This window comes from Coregonus lavaretus, assembly GCF_964263955.1.
Source record: "Coregonus lavaretus genome assembly, chromosome: 4".
Lineage (NCBI taxonomy): Eukaryota > Metazoa > Chordata > Actinopteri > Salmoniformes > Salmonidae > Coregonus > Coregonus lavaretus.
In genome coordinates, this window is record NC_139991.1 from 67,297,236 (window position 1) to 67,312,596 (window position 15,361).

The following is a 15,361-nucleotide window of genomic DNA, read 5'->3' on the forward strand; positions in this document are numbered from 1 at the left end:
TAGTCTCATCTGACCAGAGTACCTTCTTCCATATGTTTGGGGAGTCTCCCACATGCCTTTTGGAGAACACCAAACGTGTTTGCTTATTTTTTTCTTTAAGCAATGGCTTTTTTCTGGCCACTCTTCCGTAAAGCCCAGCTCTGTGGAGCATAAGGCTTTAAAGTGGTCCTATGGACAGATACTCCAATCTCCGCTTTGGAGCTTTTCAGCTCCTTCAGGGTTATCTTTGGTCTCTTTGTTGCCTCTGATTAATGCCCTCCTTGCCTGATCCATGAGTTTTGGTGGGCGGCCCTCTCTTGGCAGGTTTGTTGTGGTGCCATATTCTTTCCATTTTTAATAATGGATTTAATGGTGCTCCGTGGGATGTTTTTATAACCCAACCCTGATCTGTACTTCCCCACAACTTTGTCCCTGACCTGTTTGGAGAGCTCTTTGGTCTTCATGGTGCCGCTTGCTTGGTGGTGCCCCTTGCTTAGTGGTTGTAGAATCTGGGGCCTTTCAGAACAGATGTATATATACTGAGATCATGTGACAGATCATGTGATACTTAAATAAAGTCCACCTGTGTGCAATCTAACTAATTATGTGACTTCTGAAGGTAATTGGTTGCACCAGATCTTATTTAGGGGCTTCATAGCAAAGGGGGTGAATACATATACACGCACCACTTTTCCGTTTTTTTATTTTTTGAAACAAGTTATTTTTTCACTCCACCAATTTGGACTAATTTTGTGCATGTCCATTACATGAAATCCAAATAAAATCAATTTAAATTACAGGTTGTAATTCAACAAAATAGGAAAAAACGCCAAGGGGGATGAATACATATGCAAGGCACTGTAGAGCGGCAGTACCTTGGGGGAGCTGAGAGTGGGGGAGCTGGGGTAGGAGGCACTGGAGGCCGTGTCTAGGTTCTCTGTGGAGGAGAACGAGGGCTCCTCCTGGTCCTGCTTCAGCAGGCAGGGCAGGCTGCTGTTAGCACTGCCAGGGACAAGCTGCATGTCTGGAGGGATCATCACCAACCACACACACAGAAAATGATCAAACAGGGGTCTACAGTATATATCTATAATAAGCAAGTCTGACGAAGATGATACAATGTGAAAGGAGAGAGGATAGGTTTTGTGCCGATGTTTTACAGTTGACCATGGTCAAATGAGGAGGTGTTATAGTGTCCCATAGAGCAAGCCATTGCAGAGTACAACAACCAGAGTGCACACATGCAGGAGAGACACAGGCAGAGACAGACAGGAAGAGACAGGGGTGTGCTGTACAAGTCAGTGCCCTGGTTAAACCAGATAGGAGAAGGTGTGTGACTATCAGACCCATACAACACACAGTGGGGTTATCATCACAATGTTCAGTGTTCATTCCCCATGCAGATTTTAGGGCTGAGTCTCAATAGTCTAAAGTGGCTTCCTCTCCTTGTCTCGTTACCTCTATCTGCACTGACCTGAAAACACAGGCTAGAGGAAAACAAAATGGCGGACGCCCGGGAGTTGCTTTCACCTGTCCAGTTCTTTTTATGTCAGAGCAGATGAAGGAGAGGAGAGGAAGCCACTTTAGACTATTGAGACGCACCCGGACGATGTGTGATTATCAGACCAGAAAAGCAAAGTGGTGTTATTATCAAACAGTGTTACAGCCCAGTGTTTTCATTTATCATTCCTCATGCAGCAGACGGCACTCTACCACTGTGATTATTAGTGTCCACTTGGCAGACAGACAGACATGCTCCGTCTAGACGTTGTCGTCTACCTGTGCTACTGCCCTCCTCCCTATCCACCTCGGCCTCACTCTTGCCACTGGTTTCGTAACCCAGGTCTTGAAGGTCCACCTGCACGCCCTTGTCTTCCTGCTCCAGAGTGGGCGCTAGAGGCAACACGCAGGCAGGCGGGGGTTAACAAGAGAAGGATCAGGTTCTCTCTCTCTTTCGGCTTGATCAGATGCTGGTGACGTGATGTCATCATTGCATTTGGATTGTGTCGTTTCAACGTCGTGAAACGTTGTCATTTGATGTAACAATTGAATGACACAGGCAGTTGTTTAATTCTACACAGAGCCAGTCACTGTCATTCATTGTCATGCTATGCGAAGCTCCCTTTAGTGCTTCAAAAACAGTAACCGAAAGGCTTGGCTGTCATGCTCGACACACCAGTACATGCACTTCTTGCAATAGAGGTCTATGCACATTTATAAAAATACAGCTCAGCAAAGTGCAGGTTGCACACATTCCTCTAAGAACGTATGTCAAGACAAACATTTTCTAATAAAAAGCTGATTCCAAATTCCTGACGTTTGTCTTTGTAAAGAAAATACAGTGTTGTTGTTCTGTCTACATGCAGATCTGTGCATTAAATTAATCTTGAAAAACAAAGTGGCCAACAGATCCGGCTCGAAAGGCCATATAAGAAATAGTAGGAAGGAATGTAATTTTAAAATGTATGTATGAATCTTATCAACAATTTCACCTCAGCTATTGTTCCCTTACCTCTCTGTGTTGCTACATGACTGGTCTTCTTGGAGGAGTTCTGCAGGGCTATGATGGACTGAGCCGTGGCCAGCTTCTCCTCCAGGCTCTTACAGGCCCTCTTCCTCTCCTTCAAAGCCTTCTGAAGGCTCTCCAGCTGGGCCTGGACATCTCGTGGTGGTACCCAAGCTCCAGGCTCCATCGTCTGGGATTCCCTCTCCCTGCATCCCCTCCCCTCCTGCAGGTCGTAGAAGGCCTTCTGGAGGAGGCAGATGTTATGGTGGAGCTCTAGGGAAGAGGGGGTTACAGCCCCAGGAGTGGTGTGTCGGTTGGGGGTACTGGTGGTGGTCTGTTGGTGGGTGGGTTCGGTGGAGCCCAGGTCGACCAGTGCTTCTCTCTCCTGTAGAGCTCTCTGTAGTCTGTCTAGCTGCTGTTGTAAGTCAGAGCTGGTTTGAGCTGCTCTGGTCGTAGTAGAGGTGCTAGTGCTCGTGTTAGTACAGTGAGCTGTGAGTGAGGCTATGGCCAACTCGGCTGCTCTGAGACACTCGGAGAGACGTTTGGCAACCTGCTCAGATCCTAGGCTGCTCTTCTCATCGGACGCCATCTTGCTTCTTCCATGATGTTCTCCCCAACCTCTCTGTCCCTTTGTTTCATTCCCTCTCGGAAACTCATTCAGATCTTCTTCTAGCTGCCTGCCGTAATTGCCCTCCAGGCCTGTGGGGGCAGTGTTGGCAGTGCCCTGCTGCGCTGCGACAGCTTCCTCAGCTGCCCTCAGCCTCTCCTGCAGCTCGACGTTCAGCCGGCTCTGCTCCCACAGCACCTCCTGCAGGGAGTCCGCTTGCCGCTGCAGCTCCGCGTCGAGGCCCAGGGGGTCACCAGAAGGCCCTGGTGCCGAGGTTTTCAGGACCAGAGGGTCAAGAGAGGCGCTGACCTGCCGTAGGGCCGCCTCCAGCCTCGTGCACAGCTCCTGAGGGTCCAAATGACCGTCCAGGGCGTTGGTGGATGACGACGTGGCACGGAGCGAGGCGATGGCTGCCTCGACCATGTTGAGACACTCCACCAGCTGGGTGTTGAGTCTCTCTTTCTCCTCAAGGGCATTCTGGAGCTCAATGCACTGTCTCTGGAGTTTGAACTCTGAACCAGGGGACCCAGAGCCTAATACTCCACCCTGGCTGTTACTGTCCAGGTTGCAGGCTGTAAGATAAGTGATGGTGGACTCGGCGGCCTGCAGTGCTTCCACATAATGACGGATGAGCCGGTCCTTCTCCCGGAGCTGGGCCTGAAGTTCGTCCCACTCGGCCATCTGCACCTCCAGACGGTCTATCAGCTGCTCCTTGTCCTGGCACTCCTGGTGGAGGAGCTCCAACTGGGACAGGAGTTCGGCGTCGGTGGGGGCCTGAGCTCGGAGGAACTCCGTCTCCAGGCCCTGTCTGATGGTCCCCGTAGTGGTGCTGCGGTTAGAGCCTGGCCTGCAGTACTGGACTGCTCTAGGAGACCTGTGGGAGTCGGAGTCTGAGGTTTGCTGGTCATGGTGGTGTTCCAGGCCTAGTTGATGTAGTACATCTCCTCTCAGATGATCAGAAACCTCGTCTGAGGCCTGGTTTACCGACTCCGTGCTGCCAGCGGCGTCCGTTTTGTTGTGTCGCATGGGAACGGGCAGACGAGATTTGACACCAGCCTGCAATACAGAAACAAACAGCAGAGCAGGAATATTACATGTGTGCAAGTCTCCTCTTTACTATTTCAATGACAGTACTTACCCCATGTCTTGCAATGCGATATGAGTGTCCCTTGGCAGGCTGTGTGTGGCTATTCCCCTGTGTGGCATGACCATCTCCCTGTGCTTTCCCTCGCTCTTCTCCTTCAAGCACTTTCTCTCTACCATGCGCTCCTCCCTCCTGCTCCAAACGCAGCTTCTCCATCTCCCGGGTCATCGTGACCATCATGTCCGACTGACTATCCGACCGGGTCTCTACGTCCACCACCACTTCAGTCCTCTCCAGCTGCTCCTTCAGCAGCTGGATGATCTTGCGGTGACCTTTGGCCTCTGACCTCAGCCTCTCCACTGTCTTGCGGAGGTCGCCCTGTCCGTCGCCGCTGTCGCCCGAGGTGTCGGCGCTCTCCTTGGACTCAGTGGATTTCTCCTCCTTTAATTGACCTCTCAGGTCCACGTTCTCTGACCGCAACCTCTGGAGCTCCTCCCTAAAAAAACACACAGAATTATTAGTGGAAAAGCACAATCGCTTTCCTCCTCCTTATGAAAAAGTAACCACCCCACCTAAAACGCAGGACATTCAATTGAATAACCTTCATTAGTATGTAAACTGGACAAATGAGTAGAGCAATCACAATACGCGTGGCTGAATCAACTTTCCCTGTCAGTTCAAATAAAGCTAAACACAGTACATAAAGCCTAAGACAGTCCAGTCTGAATTAGATAGAGGATGAAGGTGACTCACCTGAGGTGGGTGACTGATAATGCCCCACAGTCGGACAGGAGAGACCTAAGCTGCTCCCAGTCTCGGTCCCTCTCCACCTCTCCCTGTTGGCTGCTCTGTGACTGGCTCTCACTGGTGGCTTTGGAAGACCAGGGATGCCATATCCCTCTCTGGATCTGGGCCAGGGTACTGCGCACAGTCACATCATCAGATTGGTGGCCGTCATTCAGCCTTCCATCTACCACCTGAAAAGGGAATTTGTCAGAATGTATGAGAAGTACTATACGTGGTATGGTACATAATGCTCAATTAATACTTTCTCGTGTCAAAATTGCTGTGGTTCTTTAAGATGCATAAAACAACTAAACATTTATTTTCCTTATCACCCATCTTTTATCCTCATCACCCCTGCTTACCTGTCCAAGGCCGCTGTCCGTCTGGCTCCCTTTGTCCTGGCCAGAGTCACTGTGGCCTCTGTCACTGTGCAGTGACCTTTTCTCCTGTCTCCTCTCTAGATCCTGCTATAGTAATGGAATGGGAGGCGTATGTGACACATGGCTTTGTAACGGAAAAAATGCAATGAGGGAACAGAATCCATAAGACAACATGGCACCACAGCAAAGGCAGAATGGCGTGACAGCGACGTGTCTAATGTGGCATGGGGTAAGAAAAGACTGTTTCATGGGACACATAAGAAAGAACAAGGACTGAGTTAGGAGGGGTGGAAAGAAATGGTAAATGCTGTATACTACAGAGACATAATGCATTAGTTAAGAGGAAAAACAGATATAGGACACAGTACTGCAAAAGTGTTTAGTAAGGAGACAGAACAAACTAACATACATCAGTGAGGGTTCAGGGTGAAAAGGTCAGTAAGAGATCAGGGGGGAGGATTAGGATGAAGCTGTGCCCAGGACTCTAAATTAAAATGTTTCATTGGTAGCACTGGTGCTCCCAATTATTTTTTTAAAAGTCAGGAGTGCCACATGAAACGTAGGAGAACCTGCATTTTTTATTGATTTTATTGATTGATATACAGCCTATAAATTCGGCCTATATACATTCTAGCTCCTTTTAAAGCCATTGTGGCCTAGAAACTAATATGTAACACTGTAATTACATTTGTTTATTATAAAAGCTAAAATGTTGATATGAATACCTGTCATTGAAATTACAGTCATTTGTGGAATATTACGTTTCTACAAAGCACTATTTTCCTATTGAGATGCATTACATTGAACATTTTAAACAGTCTCTTTAAAAATGTCAGGTTTGTGACGAAGATATGCAAGAGATCTGTCATTCATTAATTTCTATGATCATTGATCTCCTGAAGAAGCTATCCCTTTCCCTTTCTTTCTGTGCCCCCAAATGTTTGGATATACTGGTAAAGTTACCAGGTTGTTAGCTAGCTAGCAAAGGGGTAACATGCTTGAACAAAGTGTAAACAAATGGTAACGAGGCTCGACTAGCTTTTGAATGGCCCAGGACATGGCGGCAGGTAGCTTAGTGGTTAAGAGCGTTGTGCCAGTAACCGAAAGGTCGCTGGTTCTAATCCCCGAGCCGACTAGGTGAAAAATCTGTCGATGTGCCCTTGAGCAAGGCACTTAACCCTAATTGCTCCTGTAAGTCGCTCTGGATAAGAGTGTCTGCTAAATGACAAAAATAAAATAAAAAATAATGCTTTATGAATGTAAAATGTGGTCCCAGCGATCCACTATAGGAAGATAAAAATGTGGGTCAGATCTCTTGACCTGGTTGGGCTAAAAGCCAGCCGTTCTCGCTGTAGTAATTGTGTAACCATGACGCTAATGAATCTGTAATCGCTTGTTTCTCTTACGCACTCGGAGACAACTGTACAGCGAAGCCTCATCATTACAACAATTATAATCTGGGAGATTTGTTTCATAGTCGCACAGTGCTCCTAAAATAAAACTCATGGTCGCAGTGTAAAATATTTATTGGCATACCGCACTTTAAAGCCCTGCCCAGAGCATCAGGAAGTACTACTTCTGGGCTGCATTCAGTACGTTTTTACGTTCTGGAACATTCAATTGAACGGAAACGGTGCTGTACTGAACTACCAGTTGAAAAACGGGGAGGGGTTGGGGAACGCTGTCAGTGTGGCCAATGCCCTTTAAATAGGTCACTCATTGCATCAAGCCACACCTTGAGACACCCACCAAATGTACCTCGAAGTCTGTTCAAGGACATACAAGAACGTTTTGGTGAAATGTGTTGTTCAGTACAAACCGCTCCGCAACATAGCAAACATTCAAGCGAACTGAACGCACCTCCGAATTCCAAATTGACCTCTAGCACTAAGCACAAGAGCCTACATATAGATCTACACGGATCTGTCAGCTATAAACAATACAGTAATAACTTAACCTTCCTCTCTGACAGGCTTAGATAGAATTTCAATCATATTAAATACACTTTTCCAATCATTTCTGATCTACAGAAGTGCCAAGGTGAATGCCAAAGGGGTCGATTTGAAATTGGACATACCTCTTTCCCAGAGCTGCTTTGTGATAGGTTGTGGTCTGAGCCCTCGGCCAAAGACAGCGTCCTCTGCAGGTCCCCATTCACAGCCTGCAGTCTACTGACATAGTCCTGCAGCTCCATCACCTACAGGAGAGACACTGATGTTAGCAACTTATCAGTAGTGATGTACACCCTGCATTAACCACTAGCATTGGATTGCTTAGAAACAATAAAAACGATTTTTAAAATGTGTTTCCCTCCAGTTTAGCTCTTCGGCTCGACGCCAGAATAAAGCAATATTATTTACAGGAAAAAAGGTATGATAATGTATAAATAAAATAACATATGAAGTATGATCATGTATGAATTAAATATGACATAAGAAGTATGATAATGCAGTGAAGTGAAAGCTGACCTTCTGTCGGAGCTCCTCTACAGACAGATGGTCCAGGCCCTCCCCCTCTCCTACACAGATACTCATGTAGGACGTCTGGTCGGCCATGAAACTACCCAGGGTGTCAGCTGGAACAGAGGAGAGGAGAGTTACTTACTAGCAACATACAGACTGCACTTTAACTTCAGGTATGCTCCACAAATATTTAAAGGAACACTCCTTTAAGTCTGTGACTGAATAAGACCAAGGAAACCAGGGTTGTGCACTCTAAAGAGACCCTGCAGTATGAAAATGTATGCACTCACTAACTGTAAGTCGCTCTGGATAAGAGCGTCTGCTAAAAGACTAAAATGTAAGTGTCTCCTCGAGTTGCCCATCCCGGCTCTACTGTGCTTGTCAATGTGCTGAGACATTGTCAGGGTTTGTGATGATGCGATAGTACAGTATCCTGGTTCTCACCAGTGTCGTGGGTGGCGCCCACCCCTCCCCCGCGGTTCTGGATGGCTCCGAGGCGGGCCTGCAGGGAGGCGTTCCAGCGCTGGGCGTCCTCCAGCTGATGCCTGACACTCTGCAGCTCCCTGGGGTCAACGTGGCCCTCGCCCTGGCCCTCACGGCCTGCAGAGAGACATGAGTGGGTTAGAGACAGACGGAGGACCAGGCTGTTCTTTAGGCACTAACCTGACGTAGCAGGCGTAAAAGAAAACGCCTGAGCGGAGTTCCCACATCCGGTTTTTAGTGGAAAAGGAAGCTAGGTTGAATTAGCTGTATCCATGAAAACCGGATACATCCGGTAGTTGGCAAACTCTGCTAAGGGTGTTTAGGCACCAAACGGAAGACTAGGGACTGCCTGGACTTTACAACATCTTGAAACGTTTTGCTACGGTGTGTGCTAACGAATACACCACAGATGTTTTTGCATTGTGTCCCATCTTAAAGCCATGTGAATTTTCTTGGTCCCCTAAAAGAGAGTCACATTTCTAACCATAATCTAGTCTTTATCTAACTGTAAACTAAGAGTGACTGGCTGCAACCCACCGACCCATGATTTGGGCGATTCCTAGTTCAAGAGAGACCAAGACAGATTAATAAAGCATTACCTACTGAATGTACTCTCAGAAAGGTGGGGGGAAATACTTGAAAAGTAAGAAAAATGCATGTTCACTGTTTGCTACTCCAAAATGTGATCTTTAGTATACCTTCTGTTCATCTTGTATGTTGGGTCACCACACTTAACTTAAGATCACCTCTGGGAGCAACAAACATTAACTTCTGCCCTCTCCAGTTCCTGTGTTACATTTGGAAGTGTATATTTAGTAAAAAAAAAAAAAATCAAGATCACATAATCGAGCATTAATAGAAACCTCATGCACAGGTGAACTATGCATAGAACAGAAATATCAACACTCAAAAGCCTGGGGTTTGAGTCACTGCATGTAGAGTTACATAAGGAATGAGTCAGTGGAATAATGCTTCAAGGGCACCCATGTTCTTTACAATACATAATATACACAGGTTCATTCAAATCATTCTACATGCTGTACTGAATTCAACTACCTAGATAGATATACACTGAGTATACCAAACATTAGGAACGCCTTCCCAATATTGAGATTTACCTGTTCAGTCTGTCCTGGAAAGAGCAGGTGTTCTTAATGTTTTGTACATTCAGTGTATGTACAAGTCACTCTTACAATGTATCCAATTTCAGTTTGTGTGGTTGTTGATTTAGCTTTGTAGCAAGTATGGTCTGCATATGTAGGTGCATATTGCGTCATGATTGCAAGGTGTCCCCATATCTTTTCCAACTGTCCCATTATCTGGTTTTAATGTCCATTCTAGAATGCCCTTCTAGCCAATCAGAAATGATTAATCAACAATGCTGTGATATAAAATATAAATAATGGCCAAAATAAAATGTATCATGTATACTGAACAAAAATATAAACGCAACATGTAAAGTGTTGGTCCCATGTTTCATGAGCTGAAATAAAAGATCCCAGAAATGTGTTTACATCCCTGTTAGTGAGCATTTCTCCTTTGCCAAGATAATCCATCCACCTGACAGGTGTGGCATATCAAGAAGCTGATTAAACAGCATGATCATTACACAGGTGTACTTTGTGCTGGGGACAATAAAAGGCCACTCTAAACCATGCAGTTTTGTCACAACACAAGGCCACAGATGTCTCAAGTTGAGGGAGCGTGCAATTGGTCACCAGAGCTGTTGCCAGAGAAGTGAATGTTCATTTCTTTACCATAAGCCACATCCAACGTCGTTTTAGAGAATTTGGCAGTACGTCCAACCGGCATCACAACCGCAGACCACGTGTAGGGCGTTGTGTGTGTGGAACGGGACGGGACGGGACGGGGGGGGGGGGGGGGGGGGGGCGGGTTGCTGATTTCAATGCTGTGAACAGAGTGCCCCATGGTGGCGGTGGGGTTATGGTACGGGCAGGCATAAGCTACGGACAACGAACACAATTGCATTTTATCGATGGCAATTTGAATACACAAAACTACCGTGACGAGATCCTGAGGCCCATTGTGAGGCCCCTTTTTTTGTGACCAACAGATGCATATCTGTATTCCCAGTCATGTGAAATTCTTAGATTAGGACCTAATTTATTTATTTCAATTGACTGATTTCCTCATATGAACTGTAACTGCGTAAAATCAATACAATTGTTGCATGTAGCGTTTATATTTGTGTTCAGTATAAATATAAAGCCACTATAAGGAGCAGTTCCCCCCTCCCTCTACTGAGCAGCATTAAATATGAGCCCAGGGCATCTTACCTATATTTATATAGCTGGCTCTCTTTATAGGGGAGGGAAGGTATGAACTGGAATGCAGATGGGTGCACGCACACACAGGTTGCACCATAGATTAATAAATCATCAGGTTCAGACTGTCACACGTGTACGCACACACAAGTTCTGCTGCCACACGTATACAGAGTTCTACACTCTCACAGGCACCTGGCATCATCAATCCAGGTTATATCTTGGTATGTGTCCTAACACTGCATCCACTGAAGCATTGCACTACTAAACAGTGACATTCCATCGCTCTTGGTCGTTGAATTCAGTTCAGCATGTAGGATTCTATTGACCGGTTTATGTTTTGTAAACAACTTGGGTAACATGGTTGAAGCGAATGCACACTTCACAAGCAAGTGCACACTTTGGAAGAAGGGTAGAGAACAGGGAAGCAGCCACAGAGGTATGCTCTGTAACTGCCCCAACCCTGTAGATTTTGTAATGGCATAAAAGCTGTAATTGAATCAGCTTACAGATGGCTTGATAAGAGTGTGTGCGTGTTCTAACTGCTAAGTTCCTAATAGAGCAGACATTGGATAAGTGACAATGATTTCATGTGATATGCGAGTGAAGTGATGCAACGAGACAGACATGGCTTTTTAATGGATAAACAAAAACAAAATTAAAAAGTAGAAGATAAGCAAATGAGTCAAGGTAAGCTGTAAGTGAGAAAGACAGATGGACAGACAGACAACATGCATAATGTTTTATTGTGCAGAGTAGCTCATAACCAGGACAGAGGAAATGACTTTACAGGTGAGAGGATGAGTTTATAGGAGGTACTAGTGGTGACATTAACAGAGGCAAAGAAAGAAAGTAGGCTATTGCGGTTTTGTTTTAGACATGCAGATGGGGAGGATGACAGTGAACAGAAGAGAGCAAACAGAGATTAAAAATGACCAGGTGGACAGCAGGCTTGGCAACCCCAGGCAGTGTTAGAACATGCAGCAACAAAACTGACCATGGTTGATAGGGTGTGTGTGTGTGTGTGTGTGTGTGTGTGTGTGTGTGTGTGTGTGTGTGTGTGCCTCTCCCTCTTTCTAAGAGAGCATGCATAACTTCCTATAAAAGTACCATAAATCAATGTTAGTATTGGACATTTTAAAATAGTATAGTGGGTCTCTACTTCCTCAACTCAATATATACATTGTTCATTCACAGCTGAGTTTCGGCCAGCTGTCTAGTTTAGGAAACAAAGGATCAGAACCCCTCCTCCCTCTCAAGTCTCCCCCTCCTTCTCCTTCCCCTCTTCTGTGCCCTTCCTAGTTCCCTTCATTCTTCCCCCCCTCTCTAGTCTCCCCCTCCTTCTGTGCCCTTCCTAGTTCCCTTCATTCTTCCCCCCCCCTCTAGTCTCCCCCTCCTTCTGTGCCCTTCCTAGTTCCCTTCATTCTTCCCCCCCTCTCTAGTCTCCCCCTCCTCTTCTGTGCCCTTCCTAGTTCCCTTCATTCTTCCCCCCCTCTCTAGTCTCCCCCTCCTCTTCTGTGCCCTTCCTAGTTCCCTTCATTCTTCCCCCCCTCTCTAGTCTCCCCCTCCTTCTGTGCCCTTCCTAGTTCCCTTCATTCTTCCCCCCCTCTCTAGTCTCCCCCTCCTTCTGTGCCCTTCCTAGTTCCCTTCATTCTTCCCCCCCTCTCTAGTCTCCCCCTCCTTCTGTGCCCTTCCTAGTTCCCTTCATTCTTCCCCCCCTCTCTAGTCTCCCCCTCCTTCTGTGCCCTTCCTAGTTCCCTTCATTCTTCCCCCCCTCTCTAGTCTCCCCCTCCTTCTGTGCCCTTCCTAGTTCCCTTCATTCTTCCCCCCCTCTCTAGTCTCCCCCTCCTCTTCTGTGTACTACTACTGCACCTGCTCTTGAGAGCTTGGCTCTGGCGATCTCTCTTTCCAGGTCTTCTCGGAGCTCCTCGTTGCTCCGGATTCCCTCTTCCAGCTGCTGTCTGAGGAGCGTCACGGCCGTCAGCTCCATCTGGAGGGCGTGAAGACGCTGGGCACTGCAAAACAAAACACAATGTATACATTACTATTCCACATATATACGGAAGTAGACAAATCACATTTTATTTGTCACATGCTTTGTAAACAACAGGTGTAGACTAACAGTGAAATACTTGCTTACGGGCCCTTCACAACAATGCAGAGGGGAAAAATTATAACATGAGGAATAAATACACAATGAGTAAAGATAACTTGGCTGTATACACGGGGTACCAGTAGACAATATCTATCTATGGAGATACTGGCTATTGCAACAAAAAAATAAACCCTTTTGAAAGCCACACCAACCAAAGTGTATAAAAAAGGACTTTGGTAAGACTATTTCAATTACATGTCAATAGAATATGATGTGGAATAAATCCAATCTGTGATAATCGTCCCGATACCTGTCCTGTTCTTTAACGGTGCGAACCAAGCTGGAGTAGAGCTGCTGCTCAGCCCTCAGGGCTCGGTTCAAAGAGCGGTGCTCCACCTGCAGGTCAGCCAACAAGGGCAGGACCTGGGGAGGGAGGGAGGGGGGAGGGGGGCACAGGTCAAAGGTCAGATGCCACTCAATCAGTAGCTGTACAAGGGTCATATTCATTGTGCATGCAATTGGAGATGGTTTAAAACGTTTCGCAACGGAAAACGAAAATGAGTGATCGTTATTGGACAGGTCCAGGTAGCCCCGCCATGTGACAGTCAGTTTTGGTGCCTAGTGAACAGGAACCAGGTCACGGTGGGTTTATTCTCATGCTTGACTGTTTTGACATGCAGACGAAAAAGTGAGCCTTTTCAAATTGTGACTTTATTGTGTTGTTGTTGAAAACTTTATTTTCACACAATTAAACCAGACATCACAAAAGGTTGTGACTTTATTCATTTTTTGATTTAACACTCGACTATGGTACATTCAGACATGGCTGTTTTTTCTGAAGATCGATGGCACACTACAGCTCATAAATACGTTTCAGGCAGGGCTTGCTTTTGCGTGGTGCTACCTCTTGCTGACTGTCACCCCCGATGATGGTCCTCTCCCTCTGAGGGAGGCCAGGGAGCGAGCGCTCCACCCATGCTTCGGCAGCCTGATCCTGGGGCTCCCGGGTCTGACTGTCCCCTCTTTGGCCCAGACGCTGGTGGAGGTCCTGCCAGCACACACACACAGCAGAGAGACTTTGAGGGAAACTAGTTACAGCAAATGAAAAAGTGCCCTTGAAAGGTTTAAAAAAACAAATGTATTGAAGTGAATGTATCGCTCAGATGTGTTCATTTCCTTTCGTAATTTACAATGACTGCAGTAGATTGTTTCAACTGAGCCACGCTCAAGAGTAGCAAAGGTGGTGATGGCCAAAATCAGTTCAATGTCAGCCAGGTTGATTAACCCTGTGCAATCTACCCATGAAACCAAATGGCACCAGGTAACCTCCTGAGCCTGCTTGAGTGTGTGTATGAGTGTCTGTGTAGATTAGTAGCAGTGTGTGAGGAGGCCACTGGCCATCCACTCACGTTTATAATCTCGTCCTTGGTCTCCAGGGTTGTGGTGAGGGAGTCTATGCTGGCCGCCTGGCCCTCGATACGCCCCTCCAGCTCAGACAACACTAACTGGAGATCAGCCAGGGACATCTGGAACACAGGAGAACAATGGGATGGAATGAAGACACTGACCTACGGTCCATTTTGTATTATCCACCTAATAGTCAGGATTTGGACTTGTGGAGAATAATTTTATGATTCTGAGATGTGCCCAGAGGTTATATATGACCAAGAGCAAATATTTTTTTTTTAACACAATGATAAACCAACAAAGAATCAAGAAAGTGAAAGTGATTAACTTTCTTACTCCTCAGTCAGAGTAAATGGGAAAGGGGATACCTAGTCAGTTGCACAACTGAATGCATTCAACCGAAATGTGTCTTCCGCATTTAAGGGGGTGCCTTAATCGACGTCCACTTCATCGGCTCCCAGGGAGCAGTTGTTGGGAGTTAACTGCCATGCGGGGATTCGAATCAGCGACCTTTCGGTTACTGGCCCAATACTCTTAACCACTAGGCTACCTGCAAGGCTGCAGTATGTACTGTTCTCACCTGGAGCTCGTTCTGCTTCTTCAGAGCCTTGTTGAGAGCCTCAGTCTTCTGAGACAACTCCTTCTTCAGGATGACCACAGTCTTCTTGACGAGAGTGACCTTTTCCATGCTGTCTTCATTGTTGTTCCTCTTGGAGAGGTCACCTACAGAGGGAACAAAACCAGTAGAGGATTAGTGGGGTCAGTTTGACAGTTTGTACTTCGGCCAACTCATTGCCATGCCAAACTGTTTAGCACAGCTTGCTGCTTTAAGAGGTAAAGCCTCTCACCTTCCCACTCGTCCAGTCTCTCCTGGAGCACCTTGATGGTCTGTCTGAGCTCCAGCACCTGGGACGGTGCAGGTTCCTTCTGCCTCAACTCAGCCAGGAACTGGTCCCTCTCCTGGCCACGCTCCAGAAGTTTCTGGCAGATTAAATCAAAAGTTTAACACACTGGAGCTCTCTAGTGCATAACCTTGCAATTAACTTTATTCAACGTTATTCTACCAAGAGCAAATATTACAAGAGAAATCAAGATGGCCAATGCTGTGTGCAGGTTTTGTTCTAGCCCAGCATTAACACAAAAATAACCAAACGGTCTTCCATTTTGACCAAAGCATTTTTATCTTATTTTTTAACTTGTGAGGTGCGTTAGAGCTGGGCTGGAGCAAAATCCTGCACATATTGTAGCCATCCGTCATCTAAATCCTAAACTATCAAAAACACCCCC

The 15,361-nt window shown here is 46.5% G+C and overlaps 1 protein-coding gene across 1 annotated transcript in view; it reads right to left on the reverse strand.

The window, feature by feature from the left end:
* cdk5rap2 (CDK5 regulatory subunit associated protein 2) overlaps positions 1-15,361 on the reverse strand; it is a 70,830-nt gene that overhangs the window by 21,014 nt on the left and 34,455 nt on the right. Inside the window, exons 19-33 of the mRNA XM_084159772.1 lie at positions 14,923-15,055; positions 14,655-14,797; positions 14,077-14,193; positions 13,572-13,715; positions 12,978-13,090; positions 12,445-12,587; positions 8,249-8,404; positions 7,811-7,917; positions 7,420-7,539; positions 5,325-5,429; positions 4,930-5,153; positions 4,231-4,672; positions 2,492-4,148; positions 1,759-1,872; positions 855-1,003 (exon numbers count right to left, since the gene is read on the reverse strand). Coding sequence (XP_084015898.1) covers positions 855-1,003; positions 1,759-1,872; positions 2,492-4,148; positions 4,231-4,672; positions 4,930-5,153; positions 5,325-5,429; positions 7,420-7,539; positions 7,811-7,917; positions 8,249-8,404; positions 12,445-12,587; positions 12,978-13,090; positions 13,572-13,715; positions 14,077-14,193; positions 14,655-14,797; positions 14,923-15,055 — 3,867 coding nt within the window. The remainder of the gene's footprint in view (positions 1-854; positions 1,004-1,758; positions 1,873-2,491; positions 4,149-4,230; positions 4,673-4,929; positions 5,154-5,324; positions 5,430-7,419; positions 7,540-7,810; positions 7,918-8,248; positions 8,405-12,444; positions 12,588-12,977; positions 13,091-13,571; positions 13,716-14,076; positions 14,194-14,654; positions 14,798-14,922; positions 15,056-15,361) is intronic.